Raw genomic sequence first — 24,451 nt, forward strand, 5'->3', positions numbered from 1 at the left:
TTAAAATAAATGAGAAAGAGGACATTATCTGCTGTATGTGCCCTCTTCTGCAAACACATCCATGTGTTATTTCACTACAGAAATCACCAGGCAAAACTGATTTACTGACCAGTCTCAGGAAGCAAGTGGTTCTCCACTCCTCTCTCCCATCCCCCAAAGTTTATTGTTGAGTTCTTGGAACATCAAGTACAGAGTGTGAAATAATTTAATGGCGGGGGGATTTTTCACCCTCCTTCTCTATCTCAATATGACTAAATTTATTGATTTTGGATTGCTGTAAATTATAATGTAATTATCTTGCTGCACAAGCAGCTTCCCATTCCAGAAATTAAAAAGCAATTCAGGTAAATGATCTTTAGCTATCATGGTGCATCCCTGCAGAACTCATTAAGTTGGGGGATTAGACAGCACACCAAAACTCTTACAGAGTGGGTGACATTGAAAACTATCATACCTGAAAATACAGAACTTCCTTGGGAAGATAGCAGGGGCAAAGCTGCTGGTGTGGCATTTTTTTTTTCTTTCCTGACAACTTTGAAATGCTATCAACTTGTACATCTCCTAGGATTTCTAATGCTCACTAATTGACCCTTTTTAAAAATAAACACCCTTCATTTGAGACAAGAATGCCATTAAGTGGGAAAATTTAAGAAATGGACAACATCACACCACCATCCATCCATAGAACCTAGTCATTTGATCCCAGTGGAAAAGCAGCTCATGCAAGTCTGAGTCAGCAAGTACATTCTGAGGTGGGAGACTGCCAAGTGGCACTGAAGAGAACTCATACCAGATTTCTAGCCAACTAAGGTTAATTTTCCACCTTTCCTTAAAGAAAGCTCTATCTGGTGGGATCTCTAAAAGATCAATCACTGATTGACTGTAGTCACAGAAGATACCGCCATACGTACCCTTTGCCAGCACTATTGTTCTCAATCGCTCTGTTTTGCCCGAAGGTTAAATTTTGCCTCCCTAAAGTTTCCTGCTCCCAATGCCATCAGTTAAGGCATTTTCCACTTGCTGTCTATGCTGTTGTGATGCTGCAAAGCAGCCGTCATCAGGCTTCACACCAAAGGCACCTACAGTCCTTGGCAGATGAAAGGATATGTGTGCGCGTAGTTTGCACATCATTAAGTTCGTAAAATGCTCTAAGGATGAAAAGTGCTACATAAATATAACAGGTTATTGAATTTCTTGGCGCCATTTCCTTCATCTAAGCCTGTAGTGGTCTTCGATGGATTGTGCCTAAACCTGCTACTGCTTTTAGCTTCCTGTCTTTTTTTTTTTTTTTCCCCTTGCCCCAGGAGATTTCATTCCCTCCCCCAAGCCCATGAGTCTTTCACACCTTCTGGCTGGCCCCGCACAGCTGCTGCGCAGACGCGGGGTGCAGGGAGTCCCGCCGGCTCTTGGGCTGCGCGTGTGCAGCCTCTCTGCTCATTTCCTCTGAAAGCGGCAGCTGCCAGACTTGAAAGACCCCTCTTGCTCTCACCGCTCTCACTAATACTGCCCTTAATTAATATCGAAGGCAGCTACCATTTCTGAGTAGGACAGTGCAGATCCTCAGGATATTAGCCAAACACCGCAGAGATTTATAAACTTGTCAGTGTGGCCACGGTACTCAGAAAAGAAGCCAAAACCTTCAGTTTAAAAATCTCCTACACCATCATAAATTTCAACTTTATCTGCAAGTTCTTACTGTGAAAGTTCACTAGTTCTGTTATTTCACTTCTAGTAAGTACCATGTCCTAATTTGGACATTTTTGCAGCATTCGGCTGAATTCTGAAGGTATACGACATACCCCAGTAGTCTCTTCTCCTGTTAAAAACAGTCTATTAACTCAGAGTCTCGTGAAAGCCAGAATCAAAATATCTGGTCTCTGTTTCTAGCAGAGAGGGCTCAGCAATCCCTCTCTGCCCACCTCACCAACACACGATGCCACGATTACACAACATGCCGCGGCTGGAGCATGGGACGTCACTGCAAATCTCCGTTCTTTTTTGGGATGCATACATACTTTTCAAATTTCCTAAAAGGAGAGATTATTTGGTTTTGGCCAAGCATCTGAAACCACTCGCAGGCCACACACAAGTTACCGAGTAAGCAGACGACATCCTCTTCTCAAACCCTTATGGACACAAACAGATTTTGAAAACATGTCCTTCAACCACCTCAGCAAATTGTTTCCCCGGTGCATTGGTGCCGGGAGCCCAGTGCCTGCCCTCCCTCCTCTTCCTCCTCCTCCTCCTTCCCCTCACCCCCTGTTTGCTGCTTACAGCACGGAGGACATTCGTGCTGGACTGAACCTGCTCCAGTTCTTTTATATAGATTTAGACCGTATAATTTGATCGCGACCACAGGCAGTTTTATTGCCCTGATTTATATGGAGCCTTGCAGGGTTTTTTTTTTTTTTTCCTTCCCCTTTTTTGGTAAGAAAAAGGACTTCATAGAAGTCCTTTCCCTGCTCCAGCCTGAGAACAAGCTGTGGGATCCCCAGGACTTCCCACAAGGGCCGTGGCAGGCTTGGTTGCCACCTCCCTCTCCCCTTGCCATGGTCTTGGAGGGGGATGCACGCAACTGCAGGAGCTGGCTGAAGTGCTCCTTGAGCACACACCCTCCCCATGGTCCTCACTGCGTCACAGCACTTGGTTTGTCCTTGCCCAAGAAGATGGTCCAAGTAATGTCTGGGGCAACTGATGTTGCAGCTCCCCTTACCCACTGGTGTAACATCCTGATGGCAACCTCAGCGTCTCTCCCTCTCTTGCCCACTAACCCTTCAGAAAATCTCCCAGGAAAGTCAGCAAAAGGCTTCTTTGACCATGTCATCACTTTTACAATCCAAATAACAGGGGATGAAAATCCAGGCAGCTCTGCCATGGAGCTAAGGGAGATGTGGCTGTCGGGCCAGGCATGTTGCTGCCAACCATCTGCATTCCCAGGGCACGCTAAACCTGGGATCTGTATTAGTATTCTCACACAGGCATCTGGCAGATATTAAATACCAGCCTCCCCAGAGAACTTGTTACCTCCTCATGCTTGACTGGGTGAATATAAGCGAGAACTGTGCTTGTATCTGCTACCTGAAGACGCTAGATGAAGCCTATCTGAAACATGCCAAGACCCTGTATCTGTCATTACCATACCAATTTCCTGAATGAAAATCCTGCCTGTCTTTCATTTAATCTGTCCTCTGTCTCATTACGTGACCAGAACATGCTATACTAACTACAAAGACAGTTCAGTATGTGACTCAAAACCCAATTTCTGTTACTTACCTAAAGGATTACTGCCTGGATGAGCATCATGTTTTGGAATAACAATAACAAAGTCCACCAATAGTCCTGCCCTGTCACTGGTATGTGGAGAACTAATTTGGCACTGGGCCATGGGCTTAGAGAAAAGGTTCATCAGAAATCTAGTCATCTCAGTTTGGTAATCTCATCTTCACAACAAACATGGACTTTTTTCCAGCTTCTCTACCTTTTGTCTTTTTTTGCACCCAGCCTGCTCCTTCTTATGCTTCTACGAGCATGTAACTCTTCTGCTCAAACCCTTCACGACTTTGCCCTTTGCTACCAAGTTCTCCTCTTGAAGATCCCACAAAATGGAGTCTTTTGGCTCAAACCCTGCTGTTACAGTCTTGCACCTCACATCTCTGGACAACAGCTAGTCAAAGGCCTTCCAATCCCTCTACACAACTCAGGCTTCCTCCTGCACCTCTGGTCCAGGCTACCTGCGCTGCTCTGTAAATTATCTTATCCGAGTAAAGAATTTTGACCATAATCCACTATGGTTTCCATAAAGGACTCTAAATTTCTGTCTACCACTCTGAGACTGCTGGCACCTTGTGTCTTACCCCATCTAGTAATAATTTTGGAAAACTTCGAAGGAGAGATCACGTCCTCCCTAGTTACGCGTTCACAAAGAACTGATCAAATGCTGCTGACACCACCTTTTGCCTTACTTAGGAGCGTAACAATTGTCTAGAAAAAGTATTTCAAAATTACCTGCAGAACCATTACCAGAAAACTCACAAGCAACATGAGCCACCACCCACTCCACGTGCATCCAGAGTCAGGTCGGGAATGCTGGGCTTGCACATCTGCATGCTTTGTGAGCATCTGGAGAAACATCATCCCTCTTTTGTGGTATCTACAACCGTGGCATTTCAAGGGCCAATTCCCTCTTCTGTTCTCATGCCTTAGTTGGCTGACATAGCCTTCAAACTCCCACTGTGTCTAAGCACGGTTTGGGCCACCAGCCCTGTACCTCACAAAACACAAGGTTGAGTGAATGAAATTCAGGAGGACATTTCTATTCTGCCCTCAGGACTTAACTACTGGAAGGTTTTGAAGTTGGAAAAGAATAGTTTTTCATTTGGGTTACAGAAAGGAAGAATAAACTAAAATCATCTTTACAAGAGACATTACAGATATGGGCAGTGAGGAAAGGCCCTTTGGGCTGATACTTGGAGAAGCTCATTTCTATCCTCGCTCAAGTGCTACAGAGGTTAAAGACCTGCTACAGCCTGCCATAAAAGGCAAAAACCACATTAATAGGAAATGTGTTCCCCTCCCCCATTCCAAATGTATTTTTTATGAGTAAACATTTCTGTATTAAGACTTACTGTCTTCAAAGATCCCTTTTATGTCCCAAAGGTAACCATTTAAGTGATCTTATAACAGCCATTACTTATCTTTACAATGGGCAATGCACATGAACTCAGTGTCTGAGACTTTCATTTTGCTATATATTTTTTAGTAACTACATATAAATCCAGCCTGTTTCAAGTGTCAGTGACTCTATGTGGCCAAAAGATACCCTTGGATCTTATTTCAGCTGCTACGACATTGTTTTGAGCGCAATTAAAAGAAGCATAGAAATTTGCAAAACTCTTTTTTATCTCCCAACCCTTTTAGCTTGCTTAAAGAAGTGATGCAGCATGCACAGAGCTCAGAAAAAGAGATGCAAATGTTTTTCACACATTCAGCTATCTCATATCTATTTTAAGAGTCACTGCTCCAGCATTTGAAATACAGGACCCTGCAGTAAAGATGTTTTAAGGACGTCTTTATAAGAGCACATGAAAGTTCCTCCAGAGTTTTCCAAAGGGAGAAAATTGCACCAAACAATATTGTATTGCCAGCTCCTCTGCCACTGTTTACAGTATTAGAGTGTGCACATGCACAGAAGGCTAACAGGAAGGAAAGCTGAAGCTAAGTTTTTCTCTGAAGCTGTCATCCCACATCAGTCATTTTCTTCTCCTTCCATCACCTGGTCCCCAAAACAACACCTTTCCTAAGAGTCTAATTACAAAAGACTTTGCTAAAACCACTATTTATTTGCCACTGTAAATTCATCCAGGTCTGACCAAAACTCTGTCCAAGTACTTGAACTTCAGCAAACTGGTTGATGAACCTCACCCACAGATTATGTATGTAGCAAACTTTCTTAAACTGGGAAGATTAATGTTCTCTTGTTTCGATATAGGAGATTTACACAGCTATTAACAACATGATGTTCTCCAACTGAGTTTGCCAGGTAAGATTGCCTGAAAAACTTCACTCCAGAGCACAGCATGACCCCTTGGAATACAGTCAACTCTATGTATCCCCAAACAGTCTCTCCACTATAGATATTGAAAATGCCTTTGCTATAAGAACTTAACCTTATCTTCCCTAACCCTGCAAATCTGTTTTATTGGGCCTCTTTGACAGCAGCAGGTTGACACCTCAGACATATGAACAAGGTCACCCTTGTAACACAGCGCCCAGGGCCAGCAGCACCCTCTTGCAGGCAGTGGGGAGGGGGGAACGGCAACCTCTATGCAGCCTGACCCGTTAAGTGCTTCAGTATGACCAACGCCATAAACATGCTAACCAGATGCTGATGGATGGGCCTCGAGGCCCAAAGAACAACACAAGTTCATTATATAAATGGGGAGGCAAAGGGAAGTCAAGCAGCTTTCCCAAAATCATGAAGGAAGTTTGGGGCTGGATCAGGAACTGAAACTAATTTTCCCCAGGCTCAGTTCTGTGCCCTCACTGTAGGAAGCCACCAAAAAATTGGGTACCTTCACACAAGGAGCCTCTGGGAGTCGGGTCAGCTTCCCACAACACATAATAATTCCTCTCGTTAAAATGGAACGTGCAAACCAATGCCTAAAGTCCTCACCTTTATGTTTCTCTGTTTTTACTTTAAGTGTGGCTGTAAATGCCTCAGAAAGAACATCACCAGCTCTACCTGTGAACTGATATGAACAAGATTTAGCTTAGCCTTGAGCCTTACGAAAAAGGCACTTCCATGCATTCATGCAGGATACCGGTATTCACAACAGCCAGCATGCAGAAGTGGCAGCTGCTTGGTTGCCCCATCACTGCTGTCCCCACCCCACAAAGAGCAGCCATAAAACAAAGTGAGCCCCAAATAGAAAAACAGAGAAGAGAAAGATAATTTTTCCCTCCTCACAAACAGAGCAAAAATTTCACTTAGGGAGAATCTAAATATTTCCCAACACTTTGGACCCAGGGTCAGGAGTGCTGAGCCCTTACCACTCTCTCTAGGCTTGGAGTATCTTGATAGGTGCAGAAGTATCTGTTTTGTTTAAGCGACTAAACTATTGCTGAAGCAGTGCACGCAGGACCAGGGGCTTACAGGAAGATACCTCCTCTGTTGGATGGTTTTCAGGAATGCTCAGACACTGATCTTTTATATCAATACAAGTGAAGTCATCAAAACATCTACTTAACTGTTTACTTAAGGATGCATCTGTTGCAAGCTGCGATTTTTTTGAAAATCTGTCAGAGTCATAAGCTGATCTGTGTAAGAGAAGAGAACAGCTTTCTGGCCAAAACAGCATCATTCAATCCCTGCAAATGTTGCTGTATTTTAAAAATCAGATATTAGTGGCAGTAAATATAAATATTTTGCTTGCAATACTCCTGTTCTTATTAAAAATTTACTTACAATTGGAAGCATTTTCAATGGAATACAGTCTTAAAAATATCTGAGATTCCAGGAGAAGGAAAGAGGTATAAAAAAGGAGAAAAACCCCGTGAAGCTCTCTGACAGACTGTAGAAAACGTGGATTTCATTTCAGACAAGTTTGTGTGAAATCTTTTTCATTTGTGGTCATGTGGGATCACACTCGGTGATTTTTTTTAATTTATTTTCATTTTGGACTCAGTCAGCCTATGTGCCCAAACTTTTGTGCAGTTCTTTCCACCAAGGTTTGCCTGATTTCAACCCAACACCACTATGGGAGTTGCAGAACACCCAATGCAGGTCACTTCCAAACACAAGTAAGCTCACAAGTTTAACATAATCCTAAACCAGTTAGCATGAAGAGACTATATCCACTTCATTCCTCTGCAGTAAGAGCTAAACTTATTATCTTGGCTGAGGTTTATTCTCTGTCATTACCATTAAGGTCAGAGAACTCATCCTGCCAAACACAGAACCCACACAGAATTCATGGGATATTGATTTATTTCAGAATTTAAGGTTTCTGCAAGTTATGTCCCACTTGGTTTTGGAAAAAATTGTAGCCCCCTAATTATGAGCCCACTGTGCTAGGTACAGGGCAGAGGCACTACCAAAAATGAGTTTAAATTCAGCAAAATCCTATTAGTGCTATTGAACATTTTCATACACTTATGCACCCAAAAGGAACAATACTGACTGCTCCAACATGGTGTTCTCAAAGGCGCTATATGATGCATAGACAGCTTGTGTTCAGCTCTCCTGAAGGGAAAGAAACAACTCCTCCATTTGGCAGATGGACATGAGAATTTGTGTCAACCACGATTACATGGCATATTAGTGAGAGAGGAATGACTTGCTAGTGGATATGGTGACCCAAGGGACTTGGGCTAAGTCCTCTGTACCACCATGGATGTCCCACGTACGCCACCTATGAACTTCCGAAGTTGCAGAGATAGCCAGTTCTTGACATCTCTCTGAAACAGCTAAACCCATTACATCCACTTTGGCCTTGGAAAATCCTCCTGCTCCCTGTCTGCAGAATAGCAGCAATGATATCTCCCTGTTTTACCAGGATGCTCATGTGTGGAGAGAAGTACAAGAGTCTTAAGTATTCAGGCACTACTGGAGCTGGCCAAGGTAAGAGAACCCCCCACAGGACCTGGGCTCCCAGAAACAACCGGGCAGCACAGTTCATGTTCTCTTATCAAAAAAATAAAAAATGGTGCAGAGGAACAGGCTGTGTCCTCACAGGCCTCTACACCTCGCTCATCGCCACATGAAACCATGAAAACCTCCACCTGGTTTCATGGGGGGCAGTTTAAGGAGGAAACAAGCAATGCCAAGTCCTCCTTTTGCTCCAAGGTGCATGGCTGTCTTCTGAAGGCTGCACAGAAATTCTTTAGGAAGTGCCAGGAATACAAGCCCCATTTCTTGGTGCTGGTATTGGATGCACAGCATTTCTAAGAACATTTTTCTCTGCCACTCATCTGACCCCGGGAGCAGTCCCACTGCTCTGCGCAGGCAGGCGTAGAACGCTCTGCCAAACCCTATCAATTATTTAGCGTCAAAAGGAAGACTTAATCTGTGTGATAAAAGAATGGATTTTATCTAAGGCTTGTTCCCCTTAAAGTGATTTACACAACTGGCCTCTCTAGTTGCTTCCCTTAATGTAATTATTTACTTTTGCATTAATAGCCTTCCTCCACTTGGGTTATTTTTAGGAGTCTTTTGTAGCCTTTAGAATTTACTAGTTTTTTTCCTTGTCTTTTTAGTGGGGATTTTAAATTGCCCACCTCTCTGAACAGGCTGTTAAAACACTAGTTTTGTCAATGCTGGTGTAAAGTGGGAGCAGCTCTGGGAAGCAGTTCCCCCCGGCTGTGTCGACACTTGGGTGTTGAGTTTGCCTCTGACTTGAGAAGCCACAGGGTGAGATTTCAGTTCAGACCTGGCAGTCAGGACTCTCAGACTGCTCATCAGGCTACGGACTGATGAACGTGAATGAAGGGCTTTAAAGCATTAATCTAGTCCCACCTTGGTTCCTTGCTTTAACCCCACTCTGCAATTTTGGCCAAGTGAGGAACACTGGGATTTGTCCACCTGACATTAGCCACCTCGAATCAGGCATGAGGCCCTCAAGGGAACAAAGCAGGCATCTCCACAATGTGATTTACTCCACCCTAGTGCAAAGGGATCCCAAACTAGACACCTATCATTTAGGCAGCCAGCTTTGGACAAAGCAAGTCCCATTCCTGGTCCCCCATGATTATGGCAGGCTCAGATGCCACGTTTAACGGATGGTGTTGGGAGAATTAATTTACAAAACCTGTGCAAATTCTCAGATGCTCAGGCAAAAAGCTGTCAAAGAGACTAAAATTTCAAACTATGGGGACATGCTGGCAGCACAGAGGAGACGGTCCAGGAAAGCACCATGATAAATATAGTCCATTATCACCACTGGTTTTTATTACTTGACTGTCAATGACCAAGCCACAAATAGGTAAGTTTAGCATCGGTTAAAAAAGTTCTATTTAGGTACCCTCTGAGAGTCACTTTACTGAAGTCTAAACTGGATCCATGGAAAAGAAGATATATCAGTACTTGCCAGAATAAGCTTTTGGAGCTTACAAAATAATAGAACAGTGGAAGCTACTGTTATTACAACTATTATTAATGACAATAATAATACACTCACAAAATACGAAGGTCTTTCACGTGGTACTTAGTGGTTGGGATCACCAGTGCCAGAACCATCCTGTGAAGAACACCTTTTTTCATTTTAAACTCATAAAGCTTTTCAAGTTGGCATGCAATCCTGCCACATGGTTAGGGATAAGATTAAATTGCTCTGTATTCAAAGTACCTCGGCATCTGTAATGGGCTGAAATTGTAGGAACTTTTGGTATGACAATTTGGGGTAGCTGCATACAAGCAGTGAATACTGGCTGATTTATAAAGTTGCTGCATCATCAAATGCTTTGGTGATATGGACTCTAACATCATCTTACAGGGCTACACAATGTGAACCAAAAAGTCTGTAAACTTTAATAGTTATCCAATCTGAGGTTGCACCTTTGCCCACAGGGCTGGCTACCACACAGAGAAACCCAGTACAGGAGCTCGGGAAGGGGGTTTCCCCAATGAGGGAAAAACAACAAGCGGCCAAGTAGGACTCCAATCGCTTAATTAGGCAAAGGAAAGGGTTACCCTACAAAGGCGCATTGCTGACTATTTTAGAGGAGATACTAGAGAGACTCAGCATTGCAAACCACGGATAGAGGAAAGAGAGCAGGCAGAAGAAAAGATGTGCTTTTTGTGGCACAGTTTGTGGCAATTTAGCTACTAAAATTCTGTCCTGTGTAGCTGAAGAAATAAACCTGCTGCTCCCAGAGTGCTCTCTGCCATGCCCACACACCACTGAGCAGTAGCTCGTTGAACACAAAAATGGTGCAGCATGGCTTTAGCTTCATCCATCTCTACATGCAGCCCTCTAAACTATCCCAAAGAGCAGGTGTCAGGCGACCAGCATGATTCAAAGCTGGCAGATAGTCACAGGCCTTGATATTCCGCAACCAGTGAACAGCCTCAGCCTTGCACCAATCTGAGCATCTGAGACCTCCAACTTCCCAAACGGACATGAGTGGGTACACCAGAGAGATCTGTAGGCAATCTGGCCAACCAGAAAGGCTATGGTGACAAAGAAACCCACTTTAAGACCCAACAGAATTACTTCTATATAAGACTGACAGAAATGTTCAGGGAAGAAATACAATTCTTAATTGCTATCACTCTTAGAGCAGTGTTGCAGTGAAGCCCTATTCAAGGTGGGGGCCACTGAGCTATATGCAGTAGACACACAGTGGCTGTCAGGAGAACTTAGCAGTCTAAATTCTGGGATTTTCCCATCATTCTGTTTTAACCATTTGCTCCCCTCCTTCCCACAGCAAACCCAGACTTTTCTCTTAACTGTGTATCTCAAAGTTTTAAGTTGCATACAGCAAAGCAATACAGGGCAGGGAAGCTAAGAATGTGCTTGTACTGGTTATATTCATTTTCCTGGAAAATGTGAACAACTGAATGAAAAACATTCTTTGGAGAAGATCCCTGCCCCTCCGGGGTGGACAGAGGAGATGACTTCATAGGGGCTGTTCTCCTTCTAATTTGTCTGAGTCTCAGGCCACACAAACTATATATTTTTTCAATGCGCTGAGGTCTGCTGGGATGCTGGCATTTCCTCCTCCTCATTTACATGGTCTTCCCATAATCCAGTACTGAGACAAGCTGAACTGCACAAGGACTCCCTGCCAACGCCACTTGGGGCTTGCTTATAGAAGACCTCTGGAGAGCGATGGGAGGTGCTCCCTTGCCCTTCTCCTCTGCCTATGAAAGGGCTGAGTGTGCTACTTCTGCAGCACTGAGCATTCCCACCAGCCCATAAATCAAGTGACCAAACTCCATCCCAATCTCTGATCCACTGCAGAAAATCCCCACGCTCTGCCCTTACAGCACACGTGGGGCAAAGAGCTGTATTTCATCAACTGAATCCTTAATATCAGAGGAGAGTCATTACGTTCTGGAAAAAAAAGTGTTGCCAGAGTCTTACTGGTTCTGCAGCTTGGTTTCCCCATGTTTACACCAAATGACTTGTTGAACTTCATTATATACAAAGTATTTCCATAGATCAGAGGCAGGGAGACCTGTGCAGCTAACATAAAATAAATTACCACCCCGTGATAAATGGTTCTATTAGCAATCCAGATTGTTAAACTCAGATACAACAGGATGAAGGGAGCACTGCCCCATTCATTCTCCCTGCGGCAGATACTGAGTTGTAAATAGGTTATTTTGTGTGTAAATAACACATTAAAACTCAGCATTAGCCGTGTCTTTTGATAGAGAGGAAATTGTTCCAAATAAATAATCTCGGACAGGAATGTAAAATAAGCCAGATTTAATAGTGCATGCCTGCTGCAGCCGTGTTAAACATGACTAAAATGATAAACCCCAGAATATACTAATAGTAAACTATGCTCTGACATCAAAGTAATGAGGCTGTATTTTTACCCAGCTTTAGAAATGCTAAAATTAGTCTTGACAGAGCCAGACATCAGAAAAATGTTTCAAACATAAACACCATCAATTTGGGAACTTGGTGTTTGTGTCATGCTGAGGGTGGGGTGGAGAGGGAAAGGTGCATTCTGGGCCTTGTTAAAGTCAGGCAGTTAGCATTTAGGAGAATTTGTATTTAATTTTTATTAGAAGATGAGAAACACATCTTCCTAAATATCTCTGCCTTTGAAAGAGTGGCTCGTTTAAATTTCTCTTCCAGCCACGCGCCTGGGCTTCCTCGTGCGTGCTGATACAGAGGATGTCGCAGTGCTAGCTTGGAGGACCCAACCCAGTCTCGCTCATGTGGTGCTCTGCTCCAAAGTCTCTTACCCTATGCAGCAATATGCACTTCTGCACTCAGCAAAAGGGTTTTCTGAACACGAAGTGTTACAAGTTACCCTACCAGAAGTGGAGGCACCAAAAGCAAGAGGCTCTTCTGCAGATCTGGCTGTCTATAGCTCCTACATACTGTCATTAAAACCAGCTTCCATCTCTGTCACACACACACACACGTGCACACCTACTGAAACAGAAGAGACGAGCTTTCACTCCTTGGCTGGCATGATTTATGGAAAAATAGAAAATTAGGAGAGACTTCCCTGATGTCATTTTTGAGAGTCCAATTTCTGAACATCTGATCAATGAGTTACTATAAAAAAAAGTCACAGAAGATCTCTAAAATGGCAGCTTCAGTAGACTAAAAATATGAGATGCAGATTGTTAGTATGAAAGGACTCTTCTCCACTTACAACATCAACAATACCGATCTCTTTTCCTACAGCCATAACTTAATTTGTTCAAGGCTGCAAACATTTGGGACAAATATCCAAAGCCAGGCCACTAGAAATGGAGACTGGACATGTTATTACCTTCTAATAATACAGCCTAAATAATAACCAAATAAAATAGCTATTCTTCAATTATTTAACTAATACTCAGTTTATTGCTTCAATTACCTTAATTATAAATAAAACCTTATGAATCTATTCATTTCTACAAGGGAAAAAGAAAACCTTATGATCTGAGAAACATGCTATGTTGGCACTCCATCTGTGTGACTCAGTAGAATAAAGGAGAAGAAATGTGCTGCAAATTACATTTGTTTGGCTCTGGAGAGCAGCTTGGTGATCTGCAGCACTAGCTGAGCCTTGCTGCCACTTTCTCACATGCTAGTACAAAGAGCAAAACCTCTACAATAAATAAAATCAAGAGTTTGTCTTGGATGAGAATAAAGGCTTGTTCGTATGGCCCCAAAGCAGGGTGGGGAGCTCAGAGGCCCTCCCTTTAAAGCTGTTCCCCTCCTCAAGCTGAACAATGTAATTAATCTCCATGCCTCGTTTGCTTTCTTCTGTAAGAATATGAGCATAAATATGTATATTTCTGGCCTGTTATGAGTAATTACACTACTTTAGTGAAGCAAATATGTTATATTAGCATGAATACCATGTACGTATAGTCTCATCACTACCCAGCCTTTTTGTTATTATCTGCTAAATCACACCTTGCAATTAACTGATGTTATAAGACGAGTTTGTATTAATTTTTCTACTTTTAAGCACACGCACCGCGCTGCTCCGTTTCAGAAGCATGTGTTACATCTAGCCAGAATTCAAAGGAAAGGCCTCTGAACCACAAGAGTGCATGCATCACCTGCAGACTCCCAGGGCCAGCGTCCGATTGCATGCTACTTTGCTGCTAGCCATTTTAGGTCATTTATGAGCACTTCTCTTCACAGCATGACATAGATTTCACTCTTTACATCTCATTACACAATGCTTTCATCACGATTCTCCTGACATCTTCAAACAATCCCCCACTTCTCCACTTCCTCTTAATAAACGGAGAAATATTGAGCCCGTAAATCATTCTTTCCAAAGGCGAGAGCACACTGCTAACAGGACATGTAATACTGGATGCTTAAAAACCAATCAAGTATCCAGGGGTGCCAAATGGGCTGATGGACACTCTACCTTGGGGGCATCCTCATTCCCATCACATGTCTGGAAATGCCGTGACTGCTTCCTCAGCGGAGGCACTCCTAAGACAAGTGGCAAGTGGGGAGAAGGTGTTTATTCACAACAGCATGTCTGTGGGGTTTGAATTTTAGCACGTGCTTGGATTTTGTTGGTGCCAATCAGCCCTTTGGATATGCCACTCACTGAGATGATGCCTTGAGTGGGCTGCCTTATGGTTCCTACAGCCTGTGCTTCTTCAACAGGGATCAAAATCTGCTGCGGGATGCCAAACTTCTGCATGTTGCTGGCTCTGCCTTTCCCCCCCTATTTCTGCTGCCCAGTGAGCCTTCCTTTCTGCCACTTTGCATAGCACTCACAAGGAAGGTGGCTCAAACCCATTCAGCAACATGAAACTGCGTTTCTCTCCAAACAATTCTGTGTAGAAGATTTTCTAGTTCTTTTTAAGAAAAATGTGTCTTTGGCTAACAAAGACTAACAAAATTTATCAAACACATGAACACATGAATCTGATAGATTATAATCCAGCAGCTGCTGTCTTATTCTGCACATCCGAATCTTCCCAGGTCAATATGGAAATGAAAACTGGGTAACAAATGTGTTGAAAAGGAAGGCTAGATGAAGCAGATTTAAGCAATTTGGGCTGGGAACTATCTTCAAAACTCAGCGAACAGAAAACACAAACTCTCCAGCCGAGCTGTGTAAGAAACAGAGGAGCCCGTAGAGGAGTCATGCTGCTCTCCTGGGGTGATGAGAAACCACCCTGCAGTGAAGGAAGGGGAGGAGAAGGATTCATTTTGAAGTAGACTCTGGCTAGCAATAAGGTATATTTTAAAGAGGAAGAAAAAGCTGCCTGCAAAGTTTACACAGCTGGGACGTCTCTTGTCACATCCAAGATGATGCAGCCCCTTCTAAGTTTGTCTCCTTTCACCCTGTCCAGAAAGCACGCCCAGTCCCATTCCCCAGCAAGGGCAGTGTGGTGCCTCCCTGGTGGGCACAGCCTTGCCCACAGCTGGAGCCACCATGAAGGGCCCTGGCACCAATTTGGAGATCGACCGGCACATGTGTGCCAGCAAGAGATGTGTTTTCTGGGGTTGTATTTTGCCTGCCATAGTGGGCAAGATGAGGCAGGAGCAATGTGCCTTCATGTCCCCCCGCACGCTGGTGTTACACCCATCAAAAACAACCCCTTGCCTGTGGGTGTCCGTGAGAGCCTCCCAATTGACTTCAACACCGGCAGGAACAAAATCTTGCCAAAAACACTGACAGAAAAAGAAATCAGGACCTGAGCTATTTCTGACATGAAGAGGAACAGCGCAAATGGGGGGGTTTCTTTGTGAACCTTCTTGCATTGGGGCTGGACAATCCCAGATTCCTCCCTAACCATGAAATCCCAGCAGCAATGGCTAAGGACGGTGCAGTCAGTTTAGCTTATTAGCGGGATCACAGCCAGCACACGACACCCCTCCCCGACCACGATAACAGGGTGCTCCCCCAGCTCCAGCCAGCCACCCTTTAACTCCTCCACGGAGAAGCAGCAGGCGCTGTGCTGCCTACACCACGTAGCACTGGTCAGACGCTGGCAAGCAGTGACAGGGTGCCTCAACTCTCCAACTGCCATCTCTCACCACCCGTCTTCTCCCTCAGCCCAGTCCAGTTCTCTAGGAGCAGTGGTGACTTGTCACAGCGCAGTGACGTTTGGATGCCATGCGGTGACACAGCTTCCTGCTCCTGTGACCTCCGACAGCCGAGAACCCCAATAAACTCAGCGTGTTCACAGGAGGACAGATGCCACCGTACTTATTAAATTCTTACAGTCTAATGAAAAACACCCCTGCTGCTTTCAAAGTGTGGAAAACATAAAGTACCTCCTTGTGCCACTGCTGCTCCTGCAGCTGCTAAAGGAGCGGGTTTCTTCTCTGTCTCCGTAAAGCCATTCCCCTCCAGAACTGCACCTTTCCCTTCCTTTTTCCCAGCAGCAGTTGAAGCAGAAGTTTCCATCTTAGACGTGCATCTTCCAGCTCAGCAACCCTACAGGACATAAAACAAAACCAGACTCTGGTAACCACTTACAAAACAGGGAAAATCAGCTTGAGGAAGCAGCCGATGGTTCGGCAGAGCTCAAAGGTAAATGGCAAGCAGCAAAGATTTCCTGGGTTTCTAAATCTAGCAGCGCAGCCAGTACAGGCGGAAAGGGCACAACCCTGCAAAGGGATGGGTATTGTCACATCCCACTGGCTTCAGGCAGTTGAAGCCCTAAAAGGATCAGGACCAAAATACATTTTTTCCCCACTTAAACTTGGGGTGTGTAGTAATGCTGACAGGTCCAAAGGGCTTTCCAGGATTAAAGCACAGGTGAGACGCAAAAATTTAGCATGTATGAAACCAATTTGTCTGTCCTATACATGGCCTAGCCCATCGTAACAAAAAAATGAGTCAGCTAAAAACTTTCAATAAAAATAGAGATAAAAATACATTTATGGTGGTAGTGGTGGTGGGGTTCCCCCCACTTGGTGCTTATTCTATGCACTCATTCTGAACCAGTGTCCTGACCAGAACATTTCAACAGTGCTTGCGGATAAGCCACAGCAGGCTTGCCAGAGCCCATCCAGCTCTCACTGGTGAGGACTAACACCCACCGATTCCTGACTCTCTCAAGCAAGTTCTTCTATCCTGACCAGCTGCATCTGAAAAACAGCTACAGTTTTACCCCATTACAAATGGTGAATTAAGTGCCAGTGAAAGCTCCATGAAACAAGAAGATACCAAAGCACAAATAACCTGTTTTCTTAAAATTAGGTCCATGAAAAATAACAGTTCCTGAACTTTTTGTTAGCTTGATCATTTGTTCTGCACCATTCCAATGTATCTCATCTCTCAAAAGCAAACATATGTGTATCCCAAATTTAATATAAAGATCGGGCTTCTCTTAAATGAGGAGGCATGGTTCATTTCTGCCTGCAAATACTTTTATTTGCCCCGTTTTAACTTGGTTTATTTCAAACGTCTCCACGTGACTCCTGTTTTCACAGAACCCACACAATTACCTGGCACTACCGACCTCAGGCTGGTCTTGGGAAAACCTGCTGCTAATTCCTCCTTTCCTTTCTAATTTTAATGCAGATCTGCAATTTTTCACATGCAAATTTTCAGATGCAAATTTTTTTCAGCTCCTGAGATACTCTGGAGCACATGGGTTGTTTACCTTACTGGAATTAATGGGATCAGCCAAAAAATGTCTGGGAAACCAGAGAACTTTTTTTTGTGTGCAGGTAGTTTTACTGCCATTGTGCCAGCTCAAACTTCCCTCCCTTCACTCTGGAGGATTAACTGACTCCTGAACATCTCGGATTAAAAAGTTAACACTCCTAAAAACTTTAAGCACATAAAGATTTCAGGAACTCCCATATGTGATCTGTAACTTTTACCCTCCAGTTGTCTGTGACCCTGGCATAAACACTTCGTTTTGTGGTTGGGTTTTTTTCCTCTCGCTATTTTGCTGGTTTTCAAGCAGTTTTTGTGCTGTAACTTCAGGACAGACAAGCAGGAAAGCGAAGCCCCTCTTTCCCCACTACATGATAAGCTCCACGGCTTAGCATGCAGCCCCACGCTCCGAGACTCCCCTACACCCACCGCTGGAGACCCTCTGTGTTGCACCACTGTTGAAGACAGGGTGTCCAAACCCCCTTCCTCCTCCTCTCAATGGCTACTTTAAAACTTTCCTGCAAATACAAAGCCACCCTTGCTGGCACCCCAGAGGGACCTGGCGCATGGTAGATGTGGTCCTCCAGCATTGCCACCACCGCCTGGGCTCCAGCAGGATGGTGGCCCAACGAGTGGTTGCATGCTGCAGCCCGAGCAGCTTATCCCGGCAACCTTTAGGCATGGCTCACATTAATGGGACACATTAATTAGTGGTGGATCTGTGGTCACGATTTGCAGCTGTAAACAGCAAAGCTTGCGTTGGAAATGACAGGACCCACAGTTACAGGCTTTATTGGTGGATGACACAAGGCTCCAGTGAATACTGAGGTGGCACCCTGAGGTCCTGCTCCAGCATGTGCTGGGCTTGATGGCAAACATGGAATGGGTTCCTGGGGGGCAGGACTTCACAGCGGTTTAATCCAGAAATCGGGTTGGGTTACAGACCACGTATGAAATAAATACACTCAAACTGGAGGAGTATTTGACCTAGGTCTGACAGCCTGGGCTTCTGTTCGTTAAGCAAATAAACTTCAGAGGCTATATTACTAGTCCCCCACCTGTTTCTTCTTAGTCCTTCCTTTCAAGGCTTTGCACTTTTGTTTGAAACCAGACGCTCACCCTTGCACCCCTTGCAGCCTCCCCCCTCCTGGGTTACCCTGACTCTCGGGGCAGCCTCATGCCTGTGGGGAGCATCCTCGGGGGCTGCAGGCTACAGAGCACAGCAGCCAGGGAGGGGAAGGAAGAAACTAGGAATAGAAATCATTCTCCTGTGAAACATGCAGGTTAGAGCCATGCTTTTTTCCAGAGAGGTGTCTGAAATGACATCTCTAAATCCCTGCCTCAGACAACTCAATAGGGACCCAGTTTTTCAAATGTTTCATTTATCCAACTGGAATTTGACAAGAGATTGGGCCCGTATTTGAAAAAACTGGCCTTTGTAGCTGTACGCTTTCTTTTCAAATGAATTATAACTTTAAAAAAAAAGAAAAATCAAGTGTTTCTAATAAATGGTTGTATTAAACAGGTAAATCCTTGTCAAATACTGGATTAGAAAAAAAAAAAAGAATGCAACTACTCTAATCTTACAGGATTTAGTGTAATAAGTTTATAATTATTTTTGCTTCGTAAAGGTGCTTGGGGCAGAGCAGGCTGGATGCGAGGCTCCGAGCTTTTCCCCAAGTCAGCAGCAACCAAAACTCATTCTCCTTCCACAGCCACCCACGACCAGAGCTGAGCATCCCAGCCCAATAGGACACAAGCATCCTCCCTGGCCGGATCCTGCCCTGCTCAGCACCTCCACCACAGACCAGGACAGAGACCAGGGAGCAAAGAAACATCAACACCTATTTCATATCCCACCTCCCGAGGTTTCATGGATGATGGCTAAGAGGTGGTGAGCAGCAGACTCCCCTCACCACGCTTCAGTGCCGTGTGTGACTGGGACACAGCGCTGGAGCTCTGGAGATTTAAGTTCCCATCTTGGCTCTGCTACAGTCTCCTCTGTGTCCCTGGGCAAAAAGCTTAACCTGTCTCACAGGCGGTTTCCACAGCCGTAAAATAGGAAATAACACTTTGCCCTATTTGCAAAGTGCTTTGAGATCCTCAAAGGCAGAAGACTATGGAAGTATTTTTATTACCAGTATAAGAAGATATATTGACGGAGGCAGTCAATCCACACCATCCAGGAGCACAACATTCATTTTTTAAGCAATATATAGTTTGCTTTCTGTTCGATGCTAAACTTTTTCCACTGCTCTGTGCCACACAGAATTTATAAATTCAATGACAGATTAATCTTAGCAGCGAGCCATTTGGCATGAAAAAGGGTTTCACAGGGAGCCTGCTTTTTCCTGTAAAGAGCATGCATTTAGGAGTGACTATATGGAGAAAGACCCTGTGCACTTATTCAAGCACAAGTCTCTGCCCTCCGTCATTACTCAGAATTAGAAACCCAGAATGGATTACTCAGATTGTTCCTAAGGTTTGTAGCTTTCTCTGCAGGAGGAGGGTTGGGTAATTGATTTTGACACTAATACCAGCACTATTCATATGCCCTGTAATATAATTCTGCAGCGACACTAAAAAGGCAGCCATCTGAGATCTGAACAAGGAAAGTGCTATATGATTTGCCCTAGACAACCCCAGCTATTTTAACAGCTGCATTGTATATTAACAGGGAGAAATCCCAACAGAATTAAAAACAACAAAGTCACATTTGCCTTTGAGGAAAAACAAGAAGCTGTAAACTTTCCTAATAAAACAATCCCTCCCGCTAAGTGCTCAAGGAATGGTCAAAAGTGCTGTCCCAAAATGCCTGGCTCTTTTGGAGGGCATCAGCCTGAGAGGGACTGCCAACAAACTTGGGAATAAACAGATAATCATCAGCCATACCCCCCCACACCCTTTTCTTGAAAAGGCATTATTTCCTTCTTCGGGATTTTTCTTTCATCAGGAAACCCCCTTCCCCTCCCCTCCCTTAGACAGGGCAGAACACAGAGATTTCTGCCCCCCCAAGCTTTTCTGTGAAACACAAATCACCAGTTTTGGCCACCTCTCCTCAAAGACTAAATACCAGCTCAAGAATGAGCCTCTTTGGCAGAGGGCAGGCACTGCTGGTGATGTTGTGACACAAGTCTAATCCTCCAGAAGCCACCACTGTCACTGAATGCCACCTTCATGCCTGGCAGCCCGGTGGGGTGGCAGGGAGGGATTTCCAAAGGACCCTCCAGCAGCCATTCTGCTTCTGAATATTTGCGCTTTCTCAGACTGATGTGTCCTTCATTTTAAGTCCATCTCTACCTGGCCTCCTCACATATGGCCCCAGTGGTGCCAGAGAGCTGCCATCACCGCTGAAGGGACACGACAGAGGTGTGTTAGCTGCTGACACTAGCACCACCTCCTCTGCAGCATGGGCAGGATGAAGCCCCACTGCTGCTGGCTCCTGGTGTGACTGATGGGAGCTGGGATGACCAAGGGCAGCCTTCACACAGGTCTCGCCAGGTTTGTCCTCACACACCCACAGGGAGAGATACTTTATCCATTCTGCCACATCACCCCCCATGTAGGGGCAATACCATGTTTGATAGCTTTTCCTGCTGTGCCGTTTTAGTTAAGATAAACAAAGAGATACTCCCACCATCTCTTCTTTTGCAGTGGACTGTGTCATAAAGCTAAAGCCTTCTGAATACACAATCTGCTTATGAAATTCAGTGTGAGCCAACTGTCTTGAACATAGGCTTAATACAGTGGCTGCTGTGATCCTTTTCAGTCTCCCAGGGTTTGAGCCAAATTATGTTCTCAATTACACGGAAGTAGCAGCAGTTAACCCAGTGAAGTCATAGGCTCTATACCACAGCAAAACTTGACCCTTCTATTTTCTTTTATATGAGGAGCAGCTTCAAATTACTAAAGCAAGTTTTTTCTGTACACATGCTGCTACTCAATATTGGGACTATCCAAACACGCTGAAGGATCTACAAGTGTTTGCAGAATATCAATCTCAGGTAAAAGCAGCATAAATATTAATTCAGAACTAATCACTTTTGGGGTCTTCCTGATACAAGGTTTCCCATCATGACATTTCTTAGGAATGGTTTGCTTGGGACAATCCTACAGGTTTGATTGCATATGGAAATTAGTGTTGTACACTGGGGCATGCACGGGTAGAGCAGTAGCTGTCTGCTTGGGGGCCTCCGCTGCCCCTTCCCCTCTGCTGCCCTTTCCTAGCTTGAGAAAGCTTCTGTGGTGGGTCCATACCAGCTCCTGGGAGATGTTTTTCGGAGGGAGGAAAGGATGCAGAGACGACCTCATGCTGACAGAAGTGGTGTTAGGAGGGCATAGGGCTGCTCAGGGCTTCTTCCATTTTTCTACCTCCTTCCCCAGCTCCTGCTTAGAGAAGAGCAATACTGGACTGCCAAAGGGAGGGGGGAGAGAGCTGTTTTGGCTTTCAGCAAAGAGGATAGAAAGACACACAAGTTCTGCCCACCCACCCACAAATGTAGGGCTAAAAATGCTAAGAAAGCTGGGCGTTCATAAGACTTCACCAAACAGTTCCAGCCCATGGCAAAAGTTGCATCACTCAAAAAAAAAAAAAAAAAAAAAAGGAAAAAAAAAAAAAAAAAAAAAGAGACAAAAAAATCGAGGAGAGTTGGCAACACTGCAATAGTTATACAGGTTCTGGAATGTACAAAGGCTGAAATCAGAGACTTAGCATCTCTTTTGAACTTCAAAAACAACAAGTCTCTTCAAATCACTCTGTTAATTGGCTTTAAATTAGAGTTCTAAGTTTAATGAACAAATCTTTCGCGTACGGCATGAAACGGATACGCTTCTAGATTAACTTCCTGATCAACACCATCTGCCATTTCCATATGGCAACTGCAAACCAAAAGCATGAGGAAGAAGCCGTTCTTGCCTTACTGTGAAGTGTCAAAGTGCGCCCAGGACTGCCTGGTGCTTGGCAGTGTTTCTCTGTAGTGTGGTAACCTCAGAACATCACCTCCAACCAGCTCCAGAAGATCCGGGAATATTCCAGGCACCCATGGGCACAACTCTGCCCAGCAAGATAAGAAAAGTAGGCAAAGTATGGAAAAATGCTTGACAGGAAGGAAGGATGTTTGCAAGGAGCATTGGTTGGATGTCGAAAGAGCAGGGGGTTCCTGAAGATGGAGAAGAGCCTCAAAGACAGAGAAGAAGCTGAAATAAGGCGAAAGAGGGATGACCTTACAGACTAGAGTAGGCAAGACCTTACTGAAGAATATGAGTGACTGGAGGTACAGGCATAAGGCAGGCAATGGCAAATCCTGTGGAGAGAGAAGAGTGGCTTGGGAAAGAGGAAGAAAGAAGCTGCAGACAGACCTGGTAGCATGGAATATGGAGATACATAGCCCTGCTGGGCAGGGGAGGGCATGGCATGACATCTAGCACAGCAGGGACAGGGCAGGGAGGCACGGCACAGAGGGAAGAGGCAGAAAACATTCAGGAAACTTGTAGGGAAGGAAAATGCAGAAATGCAAGGGTCTCTGATGGAAGAAATATGCCCTGCAAACAGCTCTGAGGAATGCAGCCTTCCAGCGTGCTCTATCAGCCTTTGTAGCTGGAGTACCTAGACACACAGATACAATCCACTGCTTTGTGTGGTGCCAGCCATATGAAGGGAAGCAACGTCAGTGGCACCTCAGAAAGAGCCGCAAGCACTGTGTCTCCTTACACTGACCGCAATGGTCTTCCACTTATATCAGACAAGGCCAGTGGAGTTAGTGGAGGTGATCAGAAATCATCACCATCTTGAAGGTCTTTAAGTATTCAGCTACCTGCTCCAGAAATAGTATTCACCAGCTGGCTGCTCCTTGGAGACCTTCCAGCAGGGACCATACGCTAACAGGCCCTAGACAGGAAGGGTGCAATGCTGGTGTCTGCACAGGGACACCCAGTGCCCTGGGACCCCCAGTCCTGGGCAGGGCTGACGGATGGGACACAGGACTTACAGCAGATGTGTGCCCTTCAGGAATGGCAACCAGATGCCAGGCTATCCTAGGACACTCCGCGGCACCAGGTGACAACATTGAGGCCACTGAATTGAAACCTAAATGGTTTTTCCCTTTCTAAAGCCATTTACTTTCTGGGCTGTGGTTATTGGGTAGGAGATGGTATTGAATAAAGGAGCTCACATTTCATCCGTTCTTTGGATTTAGCCTGCTGTTCATATTTTTCACGAACACTAATGTCACTTTAATGTGCTGCTTCCTTACAAATAAGACCAATTTATAAAATATCAGATAAATTTGAATCATTTCCCCACTTCAAGTATATTTTCAAGTTGCCAACCTTAGAGCCTTGAACAGAAATTATCTTTCTTGCTGGGTTATAAACAATTACAATACATCATCAAAACATACCAGCAGACATAAAAGCTCAAAGCCAGACACAGATTCGGCATTGGTCCATGCTGAGACATGCCGGCTGGGGTACATGACTTTCCCTCCTCTCTCTCAGAAGTTATCTTTGTTTCTTACTTTGGAAGAACTGAGAAGATGGAGGAGTCGGGGCTGGAGGGAAGAGCCTTTTGTGGTGGAATGGGAAAACAAAGTCATGCTTGTACTTTTACAAAGCCAATCCTACGTGTCTTATCATGAGAAAATTTTTACTATGCGAATTCCAACATGCGAAAAACCGTCAAAGAAGATAATCAAGACACTCCTGCATTCAGACTCTGTGTTAACATGCTGCAAGAATATGGGAGGATGCCACCAGGTAAACAAAAATTGCTTAAAAGTGATGCGTCACCATTATACCTGGTCCATGAATCTTCACTTGGTTTTTGTTTGTTTGTTTGTTTTTGTTGTAGGGCTGAGAACAATTTGGCAGAAGAGTTGTCTAAGTTTGGGGTTTTTTTGATGTAAATCCAAAGAAGTTTTCCATTTCCTGTTACAGAATTTTCTGGGTTTTTTCCAAAAAGAAAAAAAAAAAAAAAAAAGACAAATATTACCTATATGCATGCACATGTATCTAATGAAAAAGTATTGTTTTCATTTTAGGAAACCTTTGCACACCAGAATAGAAAAAAGAAAAAAAAGACCAAAATAAAGAAACCAAAAAACCACCTTCAAGAAGTCTTCATGCTCCAACAAGAGCAGAAACTGTTAATAACTAACATGTCAGATAAAACATCTGTGGTGCTTGGCAG

General features: G+C 44.4%; 1 protein-coding gene across 1 annotated transcript in view; it reads right to left on the minus strand.

Annotated features, from left to right (window-relative positions):
• The window catches only part of GLI2 (GLI family zinc finger 2), a 145,233-nt gene extending 129,171 nt beyond the window's left edge, over positions 1 to 16,062 (minus strand). Inside the window, exon 1 of the mRNA XM_075710439.1 lies at positions 15,930 to 16,062. Coding sequence (XP_075566554.1) covers positions 15,930 to 16,062 — 133 coding nt within the window. The remainder of the gene's footprint in view (positions 1 to 15,929) is intronic.
• Between the last annotated feature and the right edge of the window lie 8,389 nt (positions 16,063 to 24,451).

The sequence above is a fragment of the Pelecanus crispus genome, chromosome 5 (genome assembly GCF_030463565.1).
Source record: "Pelecanus crispus isolate bPelCri1 chromosome 5, bPelCri1.pri, whole genome shotgun sequence".
Lineage (NCBI taxonomy): Eukaryota > Metazoa > Chordata > Aves > Pelecaniformes > Pelecanidae > Pelecanus > Pelecanus crispus.